Source organism: Piliocolobus tephrosceles, chromosome 18 (genome assembly GCF_002776525.5).
Source record: "Piliocolobus tephrosceles isolate RC106 chromosome 18, ASM277652v3, whole genome shotgun sequence".
Lineage (NCBI taxonomy): Eukaryota > Metazoa > Chordata > Mammalia > Primates > Cercopithecidae > Piliocolobus > Piliocolobus tephrosceles.
Window position 1 is genome coordinate 4651862 of NC_045451.1, and position 27200 is coordinate 4679061.

The 27200-nt window shown below is 49.0% G+C and overlaps 1 protein-coding gene across 2 annotated transcripts in view; it reads right to left on the reverse strand.

Annotated features, from left to right (window-relative positions):
* Positions 1-2756: 2756 nt before the first annotated feature.
* The window catches only part of ZNF407 (zinc finger protein 407), a 464509-nt gene continuing 440065 nt past the window's right edge, over positions 2757-27200 (reverse strand). For both annotated transcript variants that reach the window (XM_026455189.2, XM_026455188.2), the window contains one exon: positions 2757-12150. In XM_026455189.2, the coding sequence (XP_026310974.1) occupies positions 10832-12150 (1319 nt within the window). In that variant the 3' untranslated portion in view covers positions 2757-10831. The remainder of the gene's footprint in view (positions 12151-27200) is intronic.

Consider the following 27200-nt stretch of genomic DNA (forward strand, 5'->3'; position numbering starts at 1 on the left):
GGACCTGGGGTCCAGAGGACACCGTCCTCAGAGTAGCACGTCTAGGATCAGAGGAGACCGTGGGGAGCGGAAGCCAAGTCCAGGCTGCAGGGAGCCGCTGGGGGACACAACCTGAGGGTTCAGGGAGGGGCCGCGGGTCTCCAGCCTGTCTCCCCAGGGAACCCCTCCAGGGAAGGGAAGCACCCGCCTGGGACTGCCTTCCCGCCCTCCGTCCTCCCCACGAAGGGTATTTCTTGCCTCGGCATCCACGAGGGCGGGCACTGGTCCAGCCCTGTCCTCTGCAGGGAGGAGCTCCCAGGACTGTGACGTCAGGTGATGTTGAGAGAACAATGGATAGAAAAACACATAGACAGTGGCTTCTGGGATCCACAGGTGGAGAAATAAGTGAAGAAGCATCAGGAGAAAGCCGAAAGGAGCCATCAGCTTCCATGCCCTGCTGTCCCCACTGTCCCCAGGAGTGCAGCCTGGGTGTAGACATCTGGAATCCTAGATCTGAGGCTGGAGGAGGCAGCGTCTCATGCTGAGTGGCAGCACGCGGTGAGAGTGCACAGCTGGGCTTCGGAGAGCCTAGACTCTTGACAGGAAAACAGCGGCTGAGCCTCCCTCTTGGCTCCAGGGCAACCTCCACCAGCCTCCCTCCTGACCCCAGGGGATCTCTGTCAGCCTCTCTCCTGGCCTGGGGGGACCTCTGCCAGCCTCCGTCCTGGCCCAGAGAGACCCTCCACCAGCCTCCCTCCTGGCCCGGGGAGACCCCTGCCAGCCTCCCTCCTGGCCCAGGGACCTCCGTCGGCCTCCCTCCTGGTCCCTGGGACCTCGGCCACCCTCACTCCTCCTGGCCTGGGGTACCTCGGTCAGCCTCACTCCTAGCCTGGGGGACCTCTGCTGGCCTCCCTTCTGGCCTGGGGGACTCAGTCTCAGCTGTGAGTCTTGTCCTGACATCCGTGTGTCCATTTTGAATTTGTAGAAGTGGTCACAGGCCTTTCTCCTCTATTCTGAATAGGGATGGACATTTTTCAGGCTCATCCTTCTGACACTTAGTGACCATGACCTGTCCCCCAGGGTGGGAGGCACACAGCCCACAGTCAGTTCACTGCACGCAGACACCAGGGCCGGAGGATGCCTTGATGACTCATGCAAATTCTCCAGATGGGAGAGGAAATCAGGGAACGTCCCAGACAAAAGAGAAAATAGTGGCAGGAAGTGGAAGTAGATCTCATTGGAGGGTGGCCGAGGCTTAGGGTGAGATGAGCCCTCATCTCTGACCAGCTAACCTGAGAGCAACATGTCCTGTAAGTCCTCTGGCTCAGAGACGGGAGATGTATCGGGCAGGACCACCAAGTTCAAGGGCTTGCTTGGCCACTATGGATGTGGAACCCGGTGACGGGCCTGCCTCCGTGTTCCACTCCTCATCTGTAAAATGGGTCCGTATCCACAGCGCTAAGCTCAGAAACCTGTTGCGGCCTGAAGTGAGCTGTGCATTGTATTAGTCCATTTTCACCCTGGCATAAAGAAATACTCAAGACTGAGTAATTTATACAGAAAAAGGTTTAATTGACTCATGTTTCCAAATGGCTGGGGAGGCCTCGGGAAATTTAGTCATGACAGAAGGCAAAGGGGAAGCAAGGACCATCTTCACATGGCAGCAGGAGAGAAAGAAGAGAAAGCAAAGGGGAAACAGCCCCTTATAAAACCACCAGATCTCGTGAGAACTCCCTCAGTAGCACGAGAACAGCATGGGGGAAACTGCCCCCACGAGCCAATCACCTCCCACCAGGCTCCTCCCTCAACACCTGGGGATTACAATTCCAGATGAGATTTGGGTGGGGACACAGAGCTGAAGCATATCACGCATTAAAGCACTTTGGGCAGGGCCTGACGTCTCTGTCCTCTGTGGTGTCTGCTGCTGGCACGAATGAGGAGTGAAGCCGTGACCCAAAGCTGGGGATGGGGCCCCGTCACCTTCGCTGTGTGTCACTGGGCGAGCTCCTTAGCCTTTCTGAGGCTAATGCCACGTGCCCTGTGGGGTTCAGGAGGCAGTAGGGAAGGTCATGTATCTGGAAAGCTGCGCACAGGGGGCTGGCTGAATGGGGTGGGGCCTCAGGGCCGTGTGCTGTCATGTTTGGAACCCGACGGCCTAGGACCGAGTGATCTTTCTTCTTGGTAGCCTGCTTGGGTTTCCTCTGGATAAAGAGCCAGAGGAGTAAGACATCTGTCACTGGCTCGACAGAAACGAAACACAGATGTACGTGGTCCAAGCCACAGACGATCCTGGGGCCCTGGCCCTGTCAGGCTGGACCCTGTGAAGCCCACCCTGCCACGCTCTGTGCTACCGGGAGGAGGTCGGGCCTTCAACCCTTGCTTCGTTCTCTGTCCTCTCAGGTTCCAGGAGGGGCTCCCCTTCCCTCTGCCGGGTTCCAGCTTCAACAGGAGCGACAGCAGTGCATGTCACACGCGGAAATGAGCAGCCGTGGCTGGGGCACGGCGTGGGCTCTCTTGGTCCTGCATCCCAGCTCCCCGGCGTCTCCCGGGCATAGAGGGGTCGCCTCCGCCTCCCACCACCAGAGGGTGTGACCTGAAGGCCCCGGGAGACGGCGTGTGGCTCACCGGCCTCCCCATATCCAGGGGCTCACTTGGCCATGCTAGTGCGCCCAGGCGGGGCCGTGTTACCCTCATGTGCAGCAAATCCTAGTTCTCTCCTTCCCTCAGAGGAGTGGAGCTAATGCCAGCAGGCCAGCTTATTTCTACATTAGAAACAGAGCCACGTGTTCTTACTGGAGGCACCCGGTGACACGGCGAGCCCAGAGGAGGGCACATAGCGGACAGGGACCTGGGGCGGGTCTCCCTGGGCTCTGGTGCACAGGGGCTGTGTGTGTCATCCTGAGCACTGTAGGGCTCAGCAGTGCCCTGGCCTCCACCCACCACACATCTAGTTGTGGCAACCCAGACTGTCTCCAGACATGGCCACTTGTTCCCTGGGGCCAGGCCACCTGGCTTAGGACCCCCGGGGCAGAGGACTGGGCTGCTGGGAGCCTCTCCACGCAGTGTGGGGGCCTCGGCCATGTGCCTCTGCCTGCACAGCCCTGCTGTGAGCATCTGCAGCTGCTTCTCTGAGCCTTCCTTCCCCTGTCCACCCACGGCCACCCGCGGGCTCTGGCGTTCTCTCCCCAGGTTCCTGAATGTGTTCAGTCAGGTTACAGTCCACGCTCACTGCCCTGGGAGACGTTCTGCCCTCAATGTAACTAAGACTTGCCACACACCTCTCAGAAGCCCACCTTGTATGGATTTCAGCTTCTTTCGGGACACTTTGCCATCACTGCCACATCCAGACCGTGTTGTCTTTCTGATACTCTCCTTCAACAATTCACAGATGCTTGCTGAGACTTGTCCATATCATCGAAGGGCTTAGAGCTGGTGTTAATACTAGGGTCTGTCTATTCTCAGCCTCCACTCTGTAGAGGACCCGCTAGCCTCAGGATGCACAGGTGACTCCTCTGACATCACAGCCGTTCGAGGCCAGCTCTTATTCATAAAATCGAAGGCCTGGAATGAAGTCACGGTTCTCAACTCAGGACCCAGTCAGCAGATCCGCTCCCCACAACTGCAGAAAACACCCTGGAGGCCCCAAGGCCAGGGGGGCCCAGCGAAGACGGCTTTCTAGACTGTGCGTCTCTGTCGAGCCCCCCAGCCTCTGCTAGAGTCTTCCAGGCCTGGAGGGCGCCTTCTCTCCAAGAGCAGCCTGTCCATTTTAGGATTGCACCTCTGGGACCTCTTGAGTCCCTCTCACTGAGAAAGCGTGTGTTTTGCCCCACTCCAAATGCCTCGGAGGCCAGGAGCATGCAGAGCCGTCTTCTTTAGGCCTTAAGAAGTAACTGGAAATTCAGCACTGTCCACAGCCTGCTGGGATCCCCTCGGAGTGCTGGGCGCCATTCTGTAGCACGTTTGTTGTCCTTTCCAAGGGAGACCCCATACTTCTCCTTCCCCCAGAACTTGCTTCACACAGATTTATGGTGTTCGTTACATCTGAGACACTCTCGCTGCATCTCGGTTGCAGAGGCGTGGAGAGGCGAGGGGCATGCCTTCTGGAGTAGATGGACAGGGTGTTACTTTCCCCTCCGGTGCTCCTCTCTGGCTTCTGGCAGACCCGCTTCTTCACAGGGCGCACCAGGAGACGACCTGTCACGAGATGCTGCTGCGTGCACAGCAGGCCCTGCGGCCCGGGGCCCTCTGCACCCCTGCTCACCAGGCTCCCGTGAGACATTTCCTGCCTATAGTCAGAGCTCTCTCTAGAGAAGAGAAAGTCCCCATTATTCAAGACTGCCCCAAACACCAGCCTTCTTTGCACAGCATGTCGAGGACGGAATAACTGTGCCATGAACAGCACCGGCCCAAGTCTGCAGGGCGAGGAAGAAGTCAGGACATAAGCAAAGACAAATGTTACTAGAAACAGAATGAACTTGCAGGCTTCCCTTCAGATGATGACGACTGCGGATGAAGATGAAATCCTCTTCCATCGTCTCTTCCTGTTGGTGGAAGCTGCAAGTCACCTGACCTCACATGACAAGACAGTGTGACTCAGATCCAGCGTCTGCCATGAAGTTTGGTCTCAGGGCCCTGCTCATCAAGGAATGTTCTGGAAAAAGGTGGAAGTAGGTAGAGGGATGTGCTCTGAACCAGTGTGGCCAAAAGACGTATGTTCACGGTGCATTCATCTGATTCAATTCCTGCCAAAGGCTTTTGTTATTTGAGAACATTATGACTAAACCCACAGAAAGGAAGGTGAGTAAGCAAACAGGAAAACCTGATGACGAATTGACAATCCATGTATTTATCCATCCATTTAAAGTAATTTGCTGAGCGCCTGCCTAGCTGCACTAGAAGCTCAGGGCCTGAAGATGAACATGCAGAGGCTACGTGCAGGGGCGGGAGCTTACAGCTGGAATTAGAGATAAAGGAAAAGGCACCTGAGCCCTGTGACGTGCAGGGGGATCAGGGGAGGTGGGCCACATGTGGCCTCGTGGCCAGAGCCCTGCCTGTCTCCCAGGACACTCTGAATATGGGGGAGGGACTGCGCCTTGGACAATCACTGCGAGTCCCGACCCTTTTACCAGAAAAGTCACTTGCAGCGTCGTTTCCAGGCATAGGTTAGGAGCACCATGCTCTCTCATGGGCCGTGCGTTGCAACTCTGATATCAACATGTCTTCTATCTCCTTCAACTGCGGCAGGAGCACAGGTGAAAGAGGGGCGCCGAGCCTGGGGAAAGCATGTGTGCGTGGGTTATGGCTCTATTTACAGATCAGTCTTGATAGCTCTGCAGATGTGCTGGGGCTCTGTGGAGCCGTGGAGGCGAGGACAGAGGTGGCCCTGCTCTGGGAGGTTCCTTTCTGAGGTTCCCCGACGGCTTCCTGCACAGGAAGGGCCCAACGCCGGGGGGACAGGCAAGGAGCCCAGATCAGCCTCGGAAAGCTCGGGCTCCAACCAGAGCTCAATTTGGAAATTAAAAAACAAACCTTGACTTTGTGTTGGGTTTTTATTCTTCCACTTGAAAAGTTATTTGAAGCATAACGTGAGATCCTGGAGAGGACTGAAATGGCACTGCCACTGAGGGCTGGTCCTAGGTTCATGTTTATCCTGGTTATAAATTGTCTTTTTATGAAGTTGAAAGCCATGTTGAAATTAGGTCATTTTAAAAGAATTTATTAAAAGGTATTGAAAATGCAGGGCCATGGAGGAAGTAAATGATTCTTTGCCTGGGAGATTTAGAACGGATTTATTTAATTCTGGTAATGGGCTTTGTGACCACGGCTGTCTTCTGTCTCCGGCTGGTGAGCTCTTTAGGGGGACATCCTTTGAGTCCAGCTGACAGAAAAGCAGTCGTGTCCTGCGCGCAGGGTGCAGGCATTTGGGTGGAAGGTTCTTGCCCTCATGCTTACTCCTCAAGCATGAGGTTCAAGACCCACCTCTGCCTTGTCGATTTTACAGATCCAGAGTCCAAGAAAGCCAAGAGTCATCGACGTGTCCTGGCCTGTAATGGGCTGGGTCCCTTTGTTTTCTCACCAGAGGGTTTCAGGGTCCAGACACGGGGCCCGGATTCTAGAGGCCCGTATGCTAAGCCTTCAGCAGATACCTCCTTCATCCAGTGAAGACCAGCACGTCCAGCCTGGTATTTCAAAGCTGGCTTCGTAATGCTGATCTCTCATTTCCATCTTCAGGATATTTCTTACAAAGTGTTTTTTTTTTCATCTTGTTGGGTTTGCAAAGGATGCCCTGTGGAGGTGCAGCTGAAGGCGGGGGGCAAGGGAAGCCAGACGGAATCTCGCCTGCTGCCCCAGGCCCACCCCTCCCACCTGCCTGTGTTTCCACGGTATTTATTTAATGGGTTGCTTTCTCGTGGTGATGAAAAATCATCTCACTATGGGAATCCTGAGTTCCAGTCATGAAAATCGCCAAGGTGACCATGGAAAGGAGGCCAGCAGGCATGCTCTGCCTCTCAGGGAGAATGCCAGGCCCCGGGCCACTCCCATCCCAGAGGGAGCAGCAGCGACCACCCTGGACCTGGACACAGCCAGCCAGGGCCATGGCCTCAGGCTACGGCCACGACCACGCAGAGCTCACAGACGCACCCCAGCCTGCAGACCTGGGGGCCCTCCGCGGCCTGTTTCTCTGCCCTTTCTTTATCTCCAATTATAAAGCAGCGCCAGGTTTTCTTGTCAGCCTTCGCCATGTCTCCAAATGGCTTTTCGGTGTCAGGCCCATCAGGAAATTAACTCATCATGCCGTGACAGCTGCTAATTTTTTCCCCTTACATGTCAGATGGATCGCCTGCTGAAGCTAATAATGAATCACCCATCCCTGATTAGAAGGTGCTTCCGAAACGTATAACTGCCATCCGAGAGAACTTTTTTCTTCATGTAAAATGATATCACCCTAGAGGAGTAGAAAACGAATTGTATTCTTCAACAAGATGGAACAGGAGGAGGTTGCTTAAGTGAGCTGTGTGCTTTCTTAAATTACGGGCTAATATTAAACAGTAAAAGAAGTGAAAACTTACAGCTTTTTTAGTTTGCTAAGTGAATGACCTTTCTTGTTCCCTAATTCTCTTACTAGAACCAGCCCTGGGTTAGAAATCCAAGCTGGTTCGTGGATGCTTTCCTCATGCCATCATTTCATCTTTTGTTCAGGAAAAAGAAGTTTGGGAGGACGGAGACACAAATGCCACGTGGGGAGCAGCCCCTTGCTTCTTATAGCGGAGGTGGGAGGGGCTGCCTGGTCCTGCGAAGGCCTCGCTGTGCCCTACGAGGGGATCGGGTAGAGACGACCAGGACTTGGGTAGAGATGACCAGGATTCCTCCCCGTCCAACTCCTAGGACTTTTGATGAGCTTTGGTTGGCCGAACTTTCCCATCTGTGCACTTCCTTGTAAAATCTAGTTCCAGCAAGAACCCTGCCAAATCGGTTCAGCCAGAAACCCTGGCGAGAACCCTAACCTTAACCCTCCATGTCTGCTCACCCTTGAGATCTAACCAGGTTCCTCAGCCCATCACGCCCCCTCCACCTCAGGTGGAATCTGATGGCCCTGGCCTGGCTTCAGCAAGAATCCAGTCCTGTGGGTTTGGGCAGAATCCCCTTCCCCTGTGCGACCTTTCAGTCATCTTCCATCCATCGGTGCCTGCCCCCACTTCTTGGCTGTAAACCTTCGCTTGCTACTGTATTCAGAACCGAGCCCAGTTCTGTGTCCAGGTCTTTTCCCCCCTGCCATTTTCCTGAATAAAATCTGGGTTTTACCTTTCCAACTACTGTCCAGCTCTGGTTTTTCTGCGATACTCCGGGGTCCCATTTCTGAACGGAGCTTATAAATGGCAGCGGGGCTTCCAGCGCTGCCGACAGAACCTTTTAAATGGCAGTGGGGCTTCGAGCACCGCCCTGACAGAACCTTGTAAATGGCAGTGGGGCTTCCAGTGCTGCACTGACAGAATCTGGGCACATTCACCTGGTTCTTCAAACCATGTAGCGAAAAGGATCTCCGTATCAGGTGACACGAGCTTGCCTGCTTATTCCGCGGTGCATGGGACATATTTTAGGAGAGCATCTTCCCCTGCTCCTTCCACGTCAACTGCTTGGTAGGCCCATGCATCCCAGAATGATGCATGTTTGAGCCTATTTCACGAACGTGACCTCACGTGGCTACAACTTCCTTTGTATGGAAACCGCTCTCTTGCGTTGTTACTGTCCAGCATATACAGAGAGCGCTGCTCGACTTCCGCCATGGAAGCTGAGGTATGAACCATTTCCATTGCTGCCTTGGGCGGTCTGGTCTTCCTTGCATGCCAGACGTCCTTGAGGCTCCGTCGTCTAATTGGCTGCAGCTTAATACCAAAGTGGCCTTTCTGGATTAGTCTCCAAGTAAATATTTCATTTGCCTTTTTTTTTTTTTTAAAGAAACTTTAAAGTTCTGTCATATACTCTGGCAAAAATCACAAGGAAAGTTATAAGCTTCTTGTCTTTTTTATAGACAATCCACGCCACAATGAATGTCCCTTGCTCACAAAACCTGCTATGCCTCATTATTCTGAGGCACACATTTGTGTATGTGCTTCTTAAACCCCCTTACATTCCAATAGTTGTGTAATGAGAGAGAAAAGAGAGGTTAACATTAACCTAGCTCTATGGGTAATTACAGGATACAATGGCTTAGTGAAGCCTCCGAAATCCTTTTGAGCCTAGAAACACCTTCTGTACAATTTTTTTTTATGCAAAGGCCTGCTCTTTTCATTGTGCATACAACGTGATTGCTGGTTTGACACTGCAGGCTACACTGGTTTTATGAAGGATTAAATGCCACCTGAGACATATTTACCCTAAATAAATCACCGACGGTAAACTGCAGCATGTCAGTGTCAACACCCCGGACTGCAGCAGAAAGGTTAGCCATACAGGACTACGCACGGTCAGGAATTAGCATCCGAGCTGAGGACCGTGGGCTACCGCTAACGGGAGGAGTGATCAAGAAGAAATATTTCCACTGAAAAACATCCCCCCCACTTTTTTTTTTTTTTTTTTTAAACGTGTATGAGAAACCTGGCGAGGGCCATCACTTTGTAAAGGTCACCTTGATCCTGTCACTGTTTGCTGAAGACAGTGTTTCAGAAGCCCTGAATAGCCCTGCCATTGTTAAGAAACATGAGGAAGTCATACTCAGCTAATTATGGATCTCAGTGTCAGCCTCGAAATTTTACCTTCAGTTCTCATTTTTTTGGAGGGGCGGCTGTCTAAAGGGAGGTGGTCCTAGAGTGGACAGAGCTCAGCAGTGAGAAGGGTGCTAGGAAGAGGCCGGTTCCGCTTCTGAACTGGCCAAAGCGTGAGCTGGTCTCCATGCTCTCTCAGGAAAAGATTTTAAACGGCGCTTGTATTTAAACAAAGAAGGTACCATTCTCCTTTCCTCTCATGTCTGCTCTTCTCAATTTCTAGATGCTATCCATGATAGAGTATGTTACTGTCACCAGAATGCATCTGGGCCATTTGCTAGACGCTGAGAAACAGTATCGGGCTGCAGGGGACGCGCGGCAGCGCTCCACGGCGTCTGGAGGCCACGAAGGAGGGAGAAGCCAGCAGCCACGAGCGCCGGGGTGCCCCTCTGTTGCCACAGCTGCCCACCACTGGCTGCTGAAAATAACATGCCATAATGATCTTTTAATGCTATAATTTTATTTCAAAGAAAACAGAAACAGAACAAAAACAACCTTTGCATTTGAGGGAGGAGATTATTTTACAGTTTTGGAAAAGAATAAGAGCAATTGTATCAGGAAACAAATGATTGCGACAGAAACTCGCATCCGACAGTTGCAGTGAATCCACAAGGAAACACAGACCATGCTGGCGGCCACGGCAGGGCCACAGGGCACAGCCTCCATGTGTTAATGTTTAATGTCAGCATTTTCAAATGGACAGAAATCACGAAGAAATCCTGCAAAAATGGTATCAATATGAACAAACCCTTGTTATAAAAAGCAAAATACTGATACGAACAATATCTTCCAGAGTGCGCATTTCACATATAGGCTTTATTGTATGAAACTAAGTCAAAATTAGAAGCACTGGCTATCTTCACCAACATATATTTTAACTGAATATAAACTTCAAGGCTTTTCTTAACCATAGGCTTAAGAGGATTTCTTTTATGCAGAACGTGACCAGAGCAACGAATACACCTAAACTGTCTGCAGATGGGAAATTTATACATGAAATGAGCTAGCAGGCTTCCTTTGGTCTGGGGACACTGTTATTCTAAAATTAAAAAAAAAATGATGGAAGTAGACTGCTTCGAGACGGTAACACTTGTAGCTGCAATTTTTAGCCCAGTAGAGAATGAAATGTAAAGGCAGCTACATGCTGACTGCACGAGCAGGCGCACCCCAAGCCACGAGGGGGATCTTCACCACTTTCCCCACGGCCATGACCTCCATGATAACTGAAACGGAAAACACCTGTGAGAGAAAAACCCACCGCCAACACTTGGCTTCCCTTCAGCACAACGGCCAGGACAAAGGCGGAGGCCACTGGCTGAAGGGCCCCAGTGGACCAGGGCTCCCTGTGCGGCCTGCGCCCGGCCCTCCCATGCACCCGGCAGCCTGCTCCCCGAGGCCCTGCCCACGGTACCCTCTGTGGACGCCTGGCTAGTGGCCGGTGTGACTCTCGCTGGAAGTGCACGCTCAGGGCTCATGGGAGCCTCGTCCTCACGGTTTTGAAGGTTTCAGATGAAGCTCAGGAAACACAGCCCCCCACCGAAGCTGGACCTGCCCAACCTGCCCTGTGCTGAGTAAAGGTGCTGCGCATCTCACGCTTCCTGGAGTTCGCTGCTTTCTCTTTGGCTCTGAATCGCTGCTGCGGCCGGGGAGCCCTCCTGGGTGTAGATGACCACGCTGGCCAGCTGCTCTGCCCTGCTTGGGGCCCCGGCCTCCGTGCCCAGCGTGGCTCCGGCCTGCAGGAGTTCCTGCGAGTCTGCAGTCTCCAGCACGGTGTGAGAGTACAGACCCGGCTCGTCCTGCACCCCTGGGGGCAGCTCTGTCACGATGTAGTGCGTGGCGCCCTCGGAGAAGCCGCCGCTGGACTCCTGCACCATGGCCTGGACCAGCTCCTCCGTCACGATGATCTGCGAGATCTCCCCGTCGGACTCCACCAGATCCATGTGCTCGCCCTGCGCCTCCTGCATGATGATCTGGGCACCCTCCCCGGCCACCATGTGGACGGCACCCTCCTCGCTCACCACCACCTGGGTGACACCGTCCTTGACCAACTGGCCGGCCGCGGTCGTGTCACACACAGCAAACTGGAGGACGCCCTGGACCATCTTCTTGAAGGCCGCCTGTGCCCGCTCCTGAGAGGCCATGGCTGCTGAGGGATGCACCACCTGGGTGAGCACCTCCACGGCAGCCGGGCTCTCCTGGGCCTGTGGGAACATCTGGATCTCGGGGGTCTCAGGGTCGGCAGCCACATGGGAGACCTCCTGGCCGGGCAGCTGGATCAGCACGTCTTTGGGGCCAGGCCTGCCTTGCTCCTCGGGTCCAGCCCTGCCCTCCACCTCCCCTAATTCAGTGACCGCACAGAGCAACGCATCCAGGGCTGAGGATGCCTCGGGGGGAGCGACTCCAGCCTCCGAGAGGTTTAAAATCTCCTGCTTGGTCACCTGTTGTATCACAGTGCCACCTGGACTGAGGGACTCATCCATGCCGTGGCCTTCCATGGAGCCTCCCACGACGACCACCTGGGTGGCTCCATCAGCCAGCTGCTCGGGAAGGATGGGCCCGGGCACCACGCTGCCTACGTGTGCCCCGCTCTGACTCGTGGCGATGACCTGGCCGTCCTCTGTGATGTGTACCACCCGGGCCACCTGGCCAGCCATGGCCAGCGTCTGCAGCGTGGCGGCGGCCGTCTCCTCCACAGAGGGGTCCAGGGCAAACTCCCCGTCGTAGCCCTGGAAGATGATGACCTGCTGCACCTGCTCGGGGGGCGGCGCCGGCCTCCTGCTGCTTCTGAGGGGTTTCTCCTTGACAAGGGGCTCTTCTGCCAGGGCTGCCGCGGTGAAGGGGCTGTCTGTCTCCACAAAGGTGGCTCCTTGTCCCTTCAGACGGCACTCGTAGGACTTGGAAACAATGCCTAAGGGAGACAGGGACCAGTTAGAGCCTGAAGAAAGGACTCGTAGGCGTACAAGTAAGACCTTTCTTCTGTAGAAGCGCTAAGCTCTCAGCAGAGACACCATGACCCCCTATTCCAAACTCTGAAGAGCTCTCTACAGTGCAAGCTTCAGCGGGGCCAGAGGCCTCCACGGGCATCTGCAGGCAGGCTCTGGGCTCAAGGGCACACACAGTTAATGCTGGGAGTGCACCTCCCCAGGGTGAGCTGCCCAATACAACTCTTTGCAGGGGTGAGTGCCTCTCCAGTGCCCAGGGAAGGAGGCTGGATACCTCCCCCTACCACCATCATTTCTCTTGTAACAATGCATTCGGTCACGGGTGCTAAGTAAAGTTCAGCAAACAGCCAGCAGCAGTATCTCCTAACCCAAAGGAAAATTTTTTTTAATGACCAAATATGATATATGGTATATTTATTTATTCAGCAAAAAGAATGAAAGCCTCACATATTAAATTTTTAAAAATGTCATCAATAAACACAGCTGTAAAAGTTTAATGCAATAAATATTTATTGAACATCGACGTTTCAGGTGCTCAACCCAGGCAGGCAGCCTGTGCGGTCATGTGAGTCGCTGTGTCCTGGCAGCATGCAGGGCGCTCTGCAGGGTAATGGGCACCCGCAGACAAGGGGTTCTGGCCACTCGGGCTGAGAGGGGAGTCTATACTGCAGAACTGGGTGGTGGGCTTCGCGGGGCCAGACTTGGCCTTCCTCCCCTCTGTCCATCTTCCGGACAGTGCCTGGAATGGAACAAGTCATCAACAAACATGTGTTTGCCCAATGTCTTGGATACAATGTAAGGTGAGAAGTACTGCACAGAGACAAAGAAGCCATACATTCAGGAAAGAATATTCAGGGAAAGATGGAAAAAAGAAACAAATTGTAGCCCTGTCTTCGGGACAAGATTCAAGCCATCTCCTGCGGGCTGGGAGGAGAAGTCCCAGACAGAAGCAGCGAGGCCCAGGCAGAGGCAGGAAGGCCGTGGGTCCCCACAGTGCTTCAAGGCCTCGGGGCAGTGGAAGGCTCGGGCTGTCAGGAGAACAGGTTGCTCATCTCAGAGCAGGTTGCCCAAGGCTTCCTCCACCCTGCACTAAGGTACCTGGGCTCCGGGCTGCAGAGAGGAGCAGCGTGCTGAATGCTTTTAGCAGGAAAACTACAGCACTGTAACGGAGGGTAAGAAATTTTGATCTGAAGTGCCAGCCCCAAATGCCTTAGTGAAAACACTGTGTGTAGACGATACCATAAGCCCCTTGGTGCCCAGGCAGAGGCAATAAGGGGAGACCAGGAGAGAAAAGAGGGGGCGAGCAGGGACGAGAGGAGGGGAGAGCTGGAGCTGGGCACATCCCCTGGTCTGGGGCCATATTGTGCCCTTCACCGTCTGCCCTTTGTCGACGGGATACCCAGGGCAGGCGGGCAGGGCACAGGGCTCAGGTGGGCAGCAGGATTCTGAAAGGCCTGGGCTGCTGCAGGAGTGCTGAGCCCATCTCAGAGCTCTCGGGCCAGGGGCTTCGGCTGCCATCTGCGCTGTACAAGGAAAACTCGGGCATGGTACAAGGACAGTGGGGACGGGAGGCGCTGCACGAGGGCACACGGCCAGGCGCACATCACATCTTCCTCAATTGGCGACTCAGGGCAATGCTTGCCGCTCCCTGTTGCTGGATAAAACAGGGCTGGAAATGGTAAACTTTATTTCACATAAAAGAAATGGGCTCTTAAAACAGACTTCCTGCTTTCTTCTTTAAATCCCAATTTTCCACTGGTTTCTAACCGACTCCACCCCTCCTGAATAAGAGAATGATCGACAGGTGGCCCACAGCAAACATTTCCCTATTTCAACAGCAACCACATATTTGAGATATTCTGCTTTATTCTCCTTGAGGGGGTCAGTTTCTTAACGGGATCTTTTAACCTTAACAAAAGGGAAGAAAGGATTAAGAATTGTTAAGAGATTATTTATCGCCAGGATCTCTTAAAAACAGTCAACCATTTTGCTTATCATGTTGGTGGTGTTCTGTCAGAAAGCGTTTCTTTCAACACCGAGTTCACTGTGAGCACAGACCCAGACAGGGCCTGTCTTCCAGTGGGTGCGTCTCAGGCAGGCTCAGCAGAAACCGTGAAATCACGTTTACCAAGAGGACATGCCCCAGCTCTCACTCGGGCTGGAGGAACACGGTCCTGGATTTGAAACTATTAATTAACTGTTAAGTACTAATTAATATATCTTCTTTCTCAGGCAACTCTGTAAAGTGTGAATCTTAGAAAGGGGATGGAATTTTAGGTCAAGAAAAGAACTGCAGGGCCAGCCAGGACTAGCTCCCCTACCAGGAGATACTCCTGTGTACTCGCTCTGCACCCATGGAACCCTCGCATGAGCAGGTGCAGTCAGGCTAGTGAGCCGCAGGGGTGAGCCAGGCCTGGCCTCGCCCTCATGCACCAGGCAGAGGAAAGCACTGCGTCTGCAAGGTCAACTCACCCTTCCCGAAGAGGGGCCAAAATGTTCATGAGTCTAGCTGAACAAATTCCCTAATTATAGTGCATCCTGTTTTTTCATGGTTACCCCCAACCAAGGACAGAGAACAACTGGGTAGCACTAAATGGGGCTGCTGGCTGGCCCCTCCGTGTGCTGCAGGTAGCAGGCACTTCCAGAACACGACTTCCTCTTCCCGAGGCTTGGTGGTAGCAGTTACAGGTATTCAACCTGTGGTACTCATGCTGTGTGAATGCCTGGAGACTTTCCAAAGGTCACGTGTGGTAAGTTTTGTGGGAGCCACTGCAGAACCTTGGAAAGGGTCTGCTTGGGCACGTGCCTGCGGACAGAGCTCCTGACTACCTGCCTTTCCCCCTCCTCCCACTTTGCAGAAAGAACCCGCACCCATCCCCGCCTGATGCCTTGCCCTAGGGAAGATCAGAGTTTGAAAGCTGAGCTGAGATGAGGGTGGGCGTGCAGCTCCCGGGGCGGGGGCTGCATCGCTGCCTGTCTCACCGTTGTCTGGTAAACTTTGATCCTCCTATATTCTCTCCTCAGAGAGGTCAGAAGCCTCAAGAGGGTGGCGCCCACAGCTCCTGTATTCGCGCTCCCTTTCCGCCTGAGCATAAGCTGGGCATGTGTGGCTGGTCCAGTCAGCCTGCCATCTGCTAGGACCTCTAGATCTTTGCCTCCTGTACTTGCCAAATTCTTTCTCTGGTATGCTTGCAATTTCTCCCCAACCTCTACTTTCCTACCCAGTGCCATCTTCACATGTCAACCTTGATTTGTTTGTTTCTGTTCATTCTCTAATTTTAATGTCATTTTTAGTCTAATTCAGAATTTGAAAACAAGGGAAATAAGGACACAAAAACAAAGAAGGCAGCCTTCCGGTCATTCCCCTCCCCCATTGATTTTAATTACAGAAGAGGACATACTGCCTGTACATTAAGAGACAGGAGGAACTACTGTAGCTGGGAAAGGAAGAACAAACATCCTCTTCCTCGGTAGTCTCAGGAAGAAATGGTGCACGCTCGAGTCCGAGCAATTCTGTTCTTTACTCTGTAACTGGACAGGAAATCTCTTGGGTGTAGAATTATCCTTTGAATCCCTTGCAGCACTGATAATTATGCTATTCTGAACTACTTACTGAATGTATTTGAATCCAGAGGTGGATTAAGCCACTTCCAGACCATTAATGTAAACTAAATGGGTAAATACTGCTGTCAGTGTGGGGTGTGACAAAGCCTAGCAACATCAGCGTCCTCACCTCCGCGCACGCACAGGCCCAGTGAGTCCATCACAGTTCATAAATGCGAGCGCGGGTCCATCTTTTGATTCAGCAATTTAATAACTTCGAGTGCTGTCAGTACGGCTTTGAAAAATAGCACCTATAAAATGTAACAGCCTCAATCAGATTGAAAAAGATTCACCCACTGAAGATTCTTCCATTTCAACCATAATGAATTAATGTTGAGCTATGTAGAAGTTCAAGTGTCATTTAAACTAATGTGAGTCTCTTCTGTAACTTTCAACTCCAACTGGGCTATGACCAGGAATTTACTGGGCACATCAACCTCCATTTTTGAGCTCTTTCTGGTAAATATGAACCGTAAAGCTCACCAAATGCAAATGGCCAAATGGATACGGTGTTTGGAAAACAGGTACGTGGTACAGGTTGCATCCTTCACTGCTTAGTCACTGTTATGTCTCCAAAAATCGCACAAAGCCCTAATGGGGCATGGATGCTCCATGTAGTATTTGTATTATGGTACCTTTAAAAAAGACAGTGTCAGATTTCAGTATAGTAACAGCAGCTAACCAGTGTGCCTAAAATCATTATTTTTTGGGTCTGTTTCCAATAGGGCGATAAGCAGCTTTGCGTAGAAGGCACAAGTGACATTAAAATGCAGCCTCGCGCCCGTCTACACAGTCCTCACTTTCTGCCCATTTGCTTTTGCGAGCACAAAGACATTTTACTCCCTTCTCAGAGCCGAACGCATTGAAAGTTCACAGCTTGGATGGAATAAAAAGGTAGTTACTGGGGTGTCTGAGGATTTGCTTTTGGGGAGAGGATTTTGAGTTCGGCTCGCTGCTCTGGGTTGCCGTTATGAAGCTGCAGCTCCTTCTGCGTGCTCGAAGCCAACATCTCCAGCGTGGAAAAACACAAGCTCCACTACGCAGGGGTGGAGGGGTGAAGCCGCACAGCCTCCGCTCCCCAAAACTGTGCTGAGGGCTCTGTTCTGCTGGCTGGTGTGCTTCCGGGAAGCAGCACGGGGCTGCGTACCTGACTCCTTCCTCTGTGTGTGCTGCTCCTTCCTTACTGTCATCACTTTTTCCACAGAATAAATACCTTGCGCTTTTGTTAAGCTTACATTTAATTAAAATGCACAGAATTTGTGCAGTAAACCCGAATGAAAAAAATAAGACAAGGGCCCCCTCTCTTGAAGGCATACGTTGTGAATGAAAAATGTCATTACAGACTAAAAAATTTTGCAGTAAACAGGGCCTACAGAGAGAAGTTTCCCCTGTAATGACATCCATAAAATACACAAATGGCACTTTTAGTACCATCCTGAATATGGCATTTTCTGTGCTCTACACACAATCTAAATGGTTTGATCATAGAGCATAATACTCCATTGGGTTTATAGAACAATCAATGTTCCATAAAATGATGTATTTATCCAATAGTAGGCTCAGCAGTTACTGGTGTATGACATTGTAGGACACAGGCTTGGGCTCCTCGGCCGCACACATGCTGGCTGTAAAACTTATCTAACACCACTTCAACAACTTCATCTCATCTGTGGCAAGTAATTTGTGGAAGCCTCAGCTTGGTTTAAAAAAAACTTGTAATAAAAATTCATAGAATTTTCAGGAGAATGAAAGCTGATGACAATAGAAAGGTCACATTGTGTCTCTACTAAAGGGGTCAAAGGTTGTTAGCAGTTCTAAAACCGAAAGTAGATTTCATGCATCACGTAGCAGATAAAGATGGCATTAAAAAGACATGTCGTGAGGTGAAATGCCTAATGCCTACAAAAGCCTGTGCTAATATCCTATGTAAACCACTTTGTTGCTACAAGTCAGCATTTATTTTAAATTTCTAAGCTTCTCTGAAAACGGTACTAAATGTTGATACATTGCTAGGTTACATCTCAGACGCTGGATGCACTTTAGATTTTCTAGTTTGGTAGGCCCAGGAAGCTTGAGAATGCTGGGTTGGTTCACTGTCATAATGAGAGCACCTTGAATACGATGCGATTAAAAAAATGATACTTTTCTCATAAAAATTTGGGACACACAGGACATTGCAATTCTTAAGCCACATATAATTTTTCTTGGTTCAATTTTAAGATGTAATTTTAACAAGAATGTTAAGAAATCATACTTAATGTCTATTAAAATGAAACAATATTAACAGATTATGCTAATAAATTAGAGCCATATTTTAATGTCACAAAAGCTTATAAGTTTCTCAAGTGAAAGCAGGAAAAATGACAAATTAAAATTCAATGAAATATAACCTTTTAGAAATTTCAAAGCAGGGAATACATTATTCTTACAATAGCAGTCACCAATAGTTTAGCCAGTCAAACTGGTATCAATAATTGCTCCATAATTTATTCATCTTATCGACAATAATAATTCCCTGGCATTATGCAGGACGTCCTGTTACAGCCCCCACTGGACTCTGGGTTTGAAGAAGTGATGCTTTCCATGTTAACACTGGTACATAGTACGGGGGACTCCCTGCCTTTGAGCTACTTCTTGCACTAAACAATGTGAACTTCCTCAAGTTCCTGAAGGGAAAACTCCAACCAAGTGGTTTAGGGACTTGGCTGGGATCAAAGAGTATGAATCTGGTATAGCATGGGACAGAGGAACCTCTTAGTTTTATACTCCAGGAACCAAATGGCAATTTCTCCTTTTTTTTTTTTTTTAAAGTTTTTAAGAACACAGGTTGGTCAGTACCTCATGTCTCCCATTATTTTCAATGGTTAGAAACACATGCTGGTGTTACTAAAATTGACACACAAAACAGAAACAAATAGGTTACTTGAAATACAAGATTAAGAATTATTTTTAGCCTTTGACATGCATGTTAAACATGGTAGCTAAACTAGTGAGATTTATCTCAGAGCACAGATTAGTTTTGGTCAGCTGACAGGAGCTGGCCTAAGGATGAGTTAAACATATCACAGCGTAATAACTGAGGAGTTTTGGTAACGATCTGCTGTATACCACATGTAAACAGATACAAATATGTTGAAGGAGGACAGTAAAGTCTTTGTCATGCCTTGCATTTCATGAAGGCCGCTGTTTTATAAGAAGAGATGGGGAAATTGCTTTTCTGTAAAAATTAACTGAGGTTCACACCATTTCCGGAAAACTCTTTCACATACATTCAAATACACAATTTCTTTGGATATACCATGCAATTTTTAGTGAAGGAATATTTACAATAAACCAGGGCAGAAATTTAGGTACCAAAAGTTTTAGTCTCTTTTTCTTAATTGCCACGGGTGCAACACTTAACACTGGCAGTTAATCATATAAAACTGAAGATAATCATATAAAACCCCTGAAAAGAATGCTAGATATTCACAAAAAACGAAGACAAAATTTTATCTCAAGTAGGAAATACGTAATCATGCAGGTTTCTAACTTTACCAAGAATAGTCTCCATGGGCCTAGATATTTCCATGGCCACTGAAGAGTGACAAAGAACAAAAGACAATATTTTACCTTTAAAGTCACAAACCCTAAGAAATGTTGTATTATATCAGACCCTTAGGTATAGATTATCATTTTCATGCATGAAGATCTAACAGTAATGGAAGTGATGCACACAAATCTCACTCAGTAAGATAAGAATGCATGCTTTAAGGTTATCTTGACAGGCTTTGTGGGGTGGAGAGGAAGGGCAGCGGTTAACTGTTTCTCTGCTGTGCAGAGGCCTGTGAGCTGCACCGAGAGATCGCGATGCACAACCATGTCCCTTTGGAAATTGAACTCAGGTGACAGACACAGTGTCATCGAGTTTCATGGAGGGTGATGAGATGTCACTTTAAAATCGGGCTGGGAAGGGCTCTGATCTAGTCATTTACCCACGAACAGTACTTCTTAAGAACTGCCAGTTGATGTGCCAGCAGAAAGTGCTCAAGTCTTCAGTCCTATTTGGAACAGAGCAAGGGGAGGAGAGGTGGAGGGGAACCCGTACGGGTATCAACATAGGGTGCGTCTCTCACTCTGCACACACTTCCGGGTGTTGAGGTCAGAGCCCTGGCCCACGGGAAGGGGGTGTCCCTCATGGAGGCACCCTTGCCTCTCCTTCCAGGGCAAGCCTTCTGCTCCTGTGCCCCGACATGCGTGTGAGCATGAGGGACAACGGCTGAGAACACGTAATAGTGCCCTTCAGGCTCAGCATGGGGGTGGAACCCAGGCTTGGAAAAGGGCTGTGGAATGTCAGTCCCTCAGGAGTGAGGCTTCCAGAAGACCTTCGAACTCTACCAGACAAAGAGCAGCCCCTGCTTACTGTAAGGCTGCCTCTGTTTGACTTAAAGACCTAACAAACTGGAACAGGCATTCTTATGGAATCAGAAAATCAGGAATCCAAGCACCTTTCCCTAAATGTCCTCTGACAGTCTATGAACTCCCAAAGCAGATAAACAGTATCAGGAGACAAGGCCTATTTTTCAAAAGTTGTATACATTATACATGCCTTAAAAGGTAAAATTACGCAAATAAGACCAACCAATCCTGCTGGAGGGCAGGTCTCTAACAAGGCTGACTTGAAAAGGCTAACAAGGCAGATTAAACTTGTTTCCTTTTTGGTTTTCTGGAAAAACCCTGTAAAAAAAATTCACATTCACTTTTGTAGTCATGTTTCTATTTCCTTTATATTATAGTATCTTCATATTGTTCCCAAGGAAATGAGAGGAAACAGACATTTGTCTTCATTGTAGACACTTTTGTATGAAGGTAGAAAGCAAACCGCTTCTCAGTAACCGCACAGAGGCACCATTAAAATCAAATTTACAGTAAACAGAACCTACGGCTGGGGTAAAACACTAACAGTTAGTATTTTAATGATCAGCAAAGCTTTTGGAGGTCTAACATCTGCTCATAGCCAAACGACAGCAGCTGCTTGTGTACACTTGAAACAATGCGGATTTCTTCTTTATGCCTTAAAATGAATCATACGTTCTGAGCACAGGGCTGCTCTTTCCAACAGAGCTGGTGTGTGCCAGGGGACCCCCAGCACCCTGTGGATAGCAATTTGGGAAGGCCCGGGCTCTTTCAGGCAGGAGATCCAAACCTGCAGAAATCCCTGAGTCCAGGAAATGAAAGCGGGAGAAAGGGTGCAGAGGCCACCACTGGCTGGGCAAGGCTGTCAGGTGCGGGGGAAGCAGAGCCTCAGGAGCTGTCACCGCGGAGCAAGCCAAGGGGAGGACACAGGGCCATGAAGGTCAGGGGACGATGGCCCTCAGTCCTTCCTTGGATCTACCTGGATGGACCTGGGAGAGCCTCTGTGCCAGGCCATACACCAGCCTCAGCCTTTTCTACATATGGCAGGGCTGAGGGGGTGGACTGGACGCTGACATTGTCAAGGTAGAAAATGGTAACGCATTTTCTTCCTAACCAGTAGAAACTAAAATCTTTACTTTCAACATTTTCCTAAATATCTAAGTTAAATTCCTATTGAAAGCTGAAGAATATCTGTGGCATAGGTCCTACAGAATAACATATCCCTGGGATAATAAACCTTAACAAAAATCTAACAAAAGACAAACTATGAGGCATGAACCCTGATTCTGGAATGAGCAGAATGAATAGAAACTAACTTTCAAATGGAAATCCTGAGTGAAGTGGCAGCTGTTGGAACCCACAGTCAGGCAGCTTGGTGAGACAGTATCCGTGGTTTCCCTCCACACACCTGACCTGGCTTTTTTGAGAAGGAAGGGAAGTTCAGAGAGAGACCCTTTTAAAAAGCACAATCCAAATGAATATTGACCCCAGGCCTGTCGGGGTCCTGTCCACCTGGTGCAGTGTGCACATCTGAAACGCACAGGATGAGGCGACACAGGACCCGGGTGTGGCTGGCACTAAGGCCTCACTGTGTCTAGAGGGAACAGTGCGCCATTACGTCTCAGCAGCTATGCACAGCACATTGAAGTCCTCCAGAACATTTCCACAGTAGATTTTTGAAATAGGGTAGTAAGTTCAATGAGGTAATAATGTGTCATGGAGCTGGGGCCACTTACAGGACCACATGATTCCACTGTGTTCCAAGACGGTGCAAACAGGAAAACTATCTTTAAAAAAAATTAAAATTATCAGTAGTTTATTAGGGAAGTTAAAGGTTTTGTTAAACAGGTGGCACTATTTTGCCTTTTCACTAAAAGCCTGCTTGAAAGGAGTTGGCTGGCAGGCACACATAGCAACGAGCATGAGGTATGGATCTGAACGCTGATCAGGGAGTCACATCCATGCACGTGCGTCCTTCCACCCAGATGCACGTGCAGGAAAGCGGGAACAACGCTGTGTACGGGGTGCCCCACAGGCACCCCCAGAAGGCACTTTGTGTGGGAATGGTGACATGAACAAGTAGAAAACTGAATTCACCACTTGTAATCCAAACTCAGGCACCCAAAAAACGAGCTCTATCAATCAGGCAGCTGATGCCCGGGTCCACTTGGCACACAACGAGTTGTCCACTTGACATAATCTTCAACAAGGGTTAGAAAGGCAGGACTTGGAATGCTTTTGGGTGGAATGTCTAAGGGCCACTTCTTCTGCCGGAACTTCTCAGTCCCAAAAATAAAGCTACAGGCCTGGTCCTGGTGGAGGATCTTCAAGAGACATGGGAAGACCGGAAGGCAGGCCCCTGAGCTCCTTCATGGAGGGAGAGCAGTGGCATTCTGTCTCATTCTTCTTTTTCTCTTCTGTGGATCAATAAATGGCTCACCTTGATATTCTGAAGGGGCAAAGCCAATCTAGGACAAGCGTGCGACTCCTGTGGCAGGTAACAGCGTCAGGTAACGTAATTATACAATGGGGCATAATAGGCTAATTATTAATACTGTTTTCTAAAATTTAAACACTTTATATGCTTAATCAAATGTAACATCTCCATGTTTTCTTTAAATATACACATACACGTGCATACATACAATTAAGCACACCCGAGCACACGCCTTCGTGGACATACACACATACGCAAGCGCAGCTAGCGGCGTTCGACAAGGGTAGCCTTCCATTTCCATTCTCATCACATTCCTTATCCAAAGGTCTTCCCCAGAGCCTCTCCTGAGTGTGAATCTATGGCATACTGGATGGAGTAGAGACATGAGGTAAGTAGGCAGAGTCTCTGCCTTCCTAAACTATGTTCAGGACTATGTCAAGTGGGCAGCTAGCTGGCTGTGTGTCCAGTGAACCTGGCCTTCACTTATGAGAGTGCCTGATGACATGTGATGGTCTGTGCTTTTTAGGGAGTTCCCTGGAGAAAGGCCCCTCAGACATGTCTCACGTAACTCCTTATCTGATGACCAACCCCCAGACTAACAGCAGCATGGCTGGAGTAAGTCCCGACACACAATGTTTGAACAACACTTGTTAATTCTTTAAGAGCTGTTAAAGTTTTTAAAGGGTAGGACATCTAAGGACTGGAACAGTGTTAAAACCTCCAAGGTTCAGAGATCCCATTTCATATCAATTCTCTCTTCCCTAGAACCCTGAATATGTTTCTGTCACTACTCATGTGGTTCTGATGCTATTACTCTACTTCATTAAGAGTGACTGTGATGGGAAATGAAATCGCACTGCTGACAGTCCTGAGATCTTAGAGGGAGTCAGCGAATGGGAGAGAAAGGCAATGATCTATTTTACTTAGTATCATAATTAGAAGAATAAATACCCACTGTGAAAATCAGTCGCATGACTACTAGTAGAATTTTTAGGTTCCATAAGTGAGCACAGGAAGAATGCACTCAGGTGCTTTTGTTGTTTGTCACATTTATCATCTATTAGAGTTTCTGGGTAAACCTAACAGAAAAACCTAGGTCCTAAGTGACAGCATTAACATGGGTCCATAAGCAACTGGATACTTACATGTGTCTTAATTGTACATTTATTTAATTTGAAAGTTACATTAGGTTTTAGAGACATTAGGTAGACACCCATACAGCCTGTTGTACATAATTCCAGCCTATCACAATGAATCTTAATTATCCATACATGTGCTTGTCTTTCCTGCTACACTGAGAGCTCTTTGAGTGCAGGGCTCTATTATTTGCCATGGCATCTTCAGTGCTTGGCATATAATAGGCCTTAATAAGTATTGCTTTAAAAAGAAGACAAACCTAAAGAGGAAGGATGGACTAATCTTTAAAACACCTTCCAGGTAAGAGAAAGAGCATGAGCTCTGGTGTCAGCATGCTTGGGTTTGATTCCTCACTACACCTGGAAGTTACTATAGAAAGAGAAATCTCCATAGATCTCTGTGTTTTGGTGCTTTTTGTGAGCTGAGGTACTGACTACCTTTACAGTAGATTATCTTTTCATGGATGTTTCTAGAGAAAACAGCCTTGGAAGAGAAAGAGGGTGTCTTCTTGCAGAGCAAAGGGCAAAAAGAATCATTGTCCATTATAATAAAAATAAGTACTCCTCAGCCGGGCGCGGTGGCTCACGCCTGTAATCCCAGCACTTTGGGAGGCTGAGGCAGGCGGATCACGAGGTCAGGAGATGGAGACCATCCTGGCTCACACAGTGAAACCCCTTCTCTACTAAAATACAAAAAATTGGCCAGGTGTGGTGGCGGCGCCTGTAGTCCCAGCTACTTGGGAGGCTGAGGCAGGAGAATGGCGTGAACCCGGGAGGCGGAGCTTGCAGTGAGCCGAGATTGCGCCACTGCACTCCAGTTTGGGTGACAGAGCAAGACTCCGTCTCAAAAAAAAAAAAAAAAAAAAGTACTTCTCTTGGGCAGAGAACAGGCAAGTTTACTGCTCGTAATAAAAGATTTGGGCTCCCTGAATTCAGTGTTCATTGCCTGTACTACAACCCACCGTGTGTACAGATGTCACCAGCCTCTTCCTGTCAGCCCGTGGGAGTTGGGACTTGGGAAACTGGGTCAGATGCTGACCCTTTGGCTATAACTGTTGCTGTGATTAATAAAGTCCTTTATCTCTGACCCTGGAATCTCGTGTCTTCTGCTAGTACCCACAAACTGTGGCAGAATAGCTCATTTGCAAGCTGGATAAAATTTTAGACTTTTCGTAATTCTAGACAGTTACGTAAATTTATTAAATCTTGTTTTCTTAATCAAAAAAATACGTAACATAATATTTTCTTAAAAAGTAAACGAGACAGCCTATGTACAATACTTAGCATTGTGCCTGGCACATAGGAAGGGCTCACTATATTAACAGTAATATATTATATGGTAATAATAATTAGTATTATTTTAAGTTTAATGCATTATAATTCAGTTCACATCACCTGAAATTGGTATATAATGTAACTAATATCTATGAATACACAAAATAATCTTGTATGACTGAAATATTTGAAGCACATTATACATATAACAAAATTAAATTTAATGCAAATAAATGTAAAGTCCTGCAATCAGTAGTAAAAAACTGCCCAAAGTATGATAGAAAATGACTTCCAACTTCTAGCCACTGGTAGGATCAATACACTGACGCGGCTACATCAATACAAGTACAGAGTTCAGGCGAAGAACGGCAATAATATGATGATGAGCTGGTCAGACCATACTTAGGGTGTTGTGTTTAAGCTTGAGCTCCATGTTTTAAGAGAAACATTGACAAACAGCCATGAATATAGAGAAAAGAAACAAAAAGGGGACTTAAAATGCATAAAGAATGGCTTCCATTTACAAATACTTAAAGGACTATCATGCAGAAAGAGAACAGGTTCATTCGGCATGGCTCTAGACGGCAAAATGGGGAACAGCAGAGGGAAGTTACAGGAAGAAAACTTTGCCTTAATCACACTGATTCAGAAACTGAAACACGATGCCTTAGCATTGAGGCTCTTAGTGAAAAAAACCAGAACGACCACTTTTTGGAGATGCTGCAAAGAGGACTCAAATCAAGGGCTCCAATGTTCTTGTTAATATTTAGATAATGGTTCTAGAACTCCTAAAGCAGGGAGCAGAAGTTCTGCTGAATACGGGTGGCCCTATCAGAGCAGACAGTGCCGGGGACCCACGTGTCTTCGGGATCCGGACAAGTAAGCATGATCCCAGGCTAGTGAGTGAAACCCTGTCAGAGCAGGAGGCTGCGCTGTCGGACGCCAAGTGATCCATCTGAGCTCCATGACGCCAAGCTCTGGCTTCAGCTCTCAGCCACCCAACACACTACCTGATGCTCAGTTCCTTCAAATGCAAACAACATGAACCTTCTGGGCAATTACCGGAGATTTGAATCTGCCTAGTTCTGTGTGCAATTATGTATCACGCCAGCTGACAGCGAGACTGTGATGAACAACTCCCCCACCCCCCAACCAAAAAAAAAAAAATACTACTGGCCAGAATGTTATTTGGAAAGACAGCGAGGTTGCCGTGAGCACTCACCACTCAGATTTCCTGTCAAGGAGCATGGCTGGCAGCACTGCCCCCACTGCATCCAGGCTGGCCAACGTGACTCCACAAAAGGGTCCCCACCAGGCCCATTCCTGCCAGCCAGGGAGCCTCTCGCTAGGTGACTCTGGCTTGGTGGCCCTACAGCCTGAACACTGCCTGCTCAACCCTTCTGCCCCTTCCAACCCTCCAACTTAATGAATTTTTTCAGTTTTTAGGAATCATAACTGTTCACAAGCACAATATGTTATTTGTAAATACATGTTTGCAAATAGCAGGCCTTCACATCTTGTCATTCTAAAACAAAACAAACATTTTAAACATAATTATAAAGGTGATGAAAATAATCTAGTTGATTTTTTTAAAGACAGAAAGTGTCAGGATCCCAATCATTGGCTCATGAAAGCATCTCTCACTTTCGTATCGAGCTGAGTCCTGTCAGTCATTCCTGGCAACACGCTTCAGGCCTGGGAAGGCTAGGCTGGGTTGGAAACGGACTTCTGGCTATGATGAGAACACAGGTAGTGGTCCCAAACAGCTGAGGGCTGAAGTCACCTGGGTACTGCGTGGGAGGCTGAGAACCACACTGAGGAAAGGAGCTCCAGGGGACACTGGCAAAGAAAGGTCAGAGCCAGTCAAAAAGGCTGAAAAGTCAAGACCTGAGTCACGGAAGGGAAGAAAGAAGAGAGGGATCAACTATGGCAAATGACAAAAAGAAATACTATGTAGACAGAAATCAGGCCTTTGACACATAATTCCAGAAAGACCACAAAATTAATCAGTGAAATCAGAATACTATGGAGAGCAAAAAGGGCGGTGTCTGTACAGGTCACCGGGAGCGGAGGCGCAGGCCCGATGCTGCTGACAGCTGTCAGCCTCAGTTCCATTAGCATCTAAGGCTATGATTCCGGCCATTTTCCTCTTGAGCATGTGGTTAGCGAC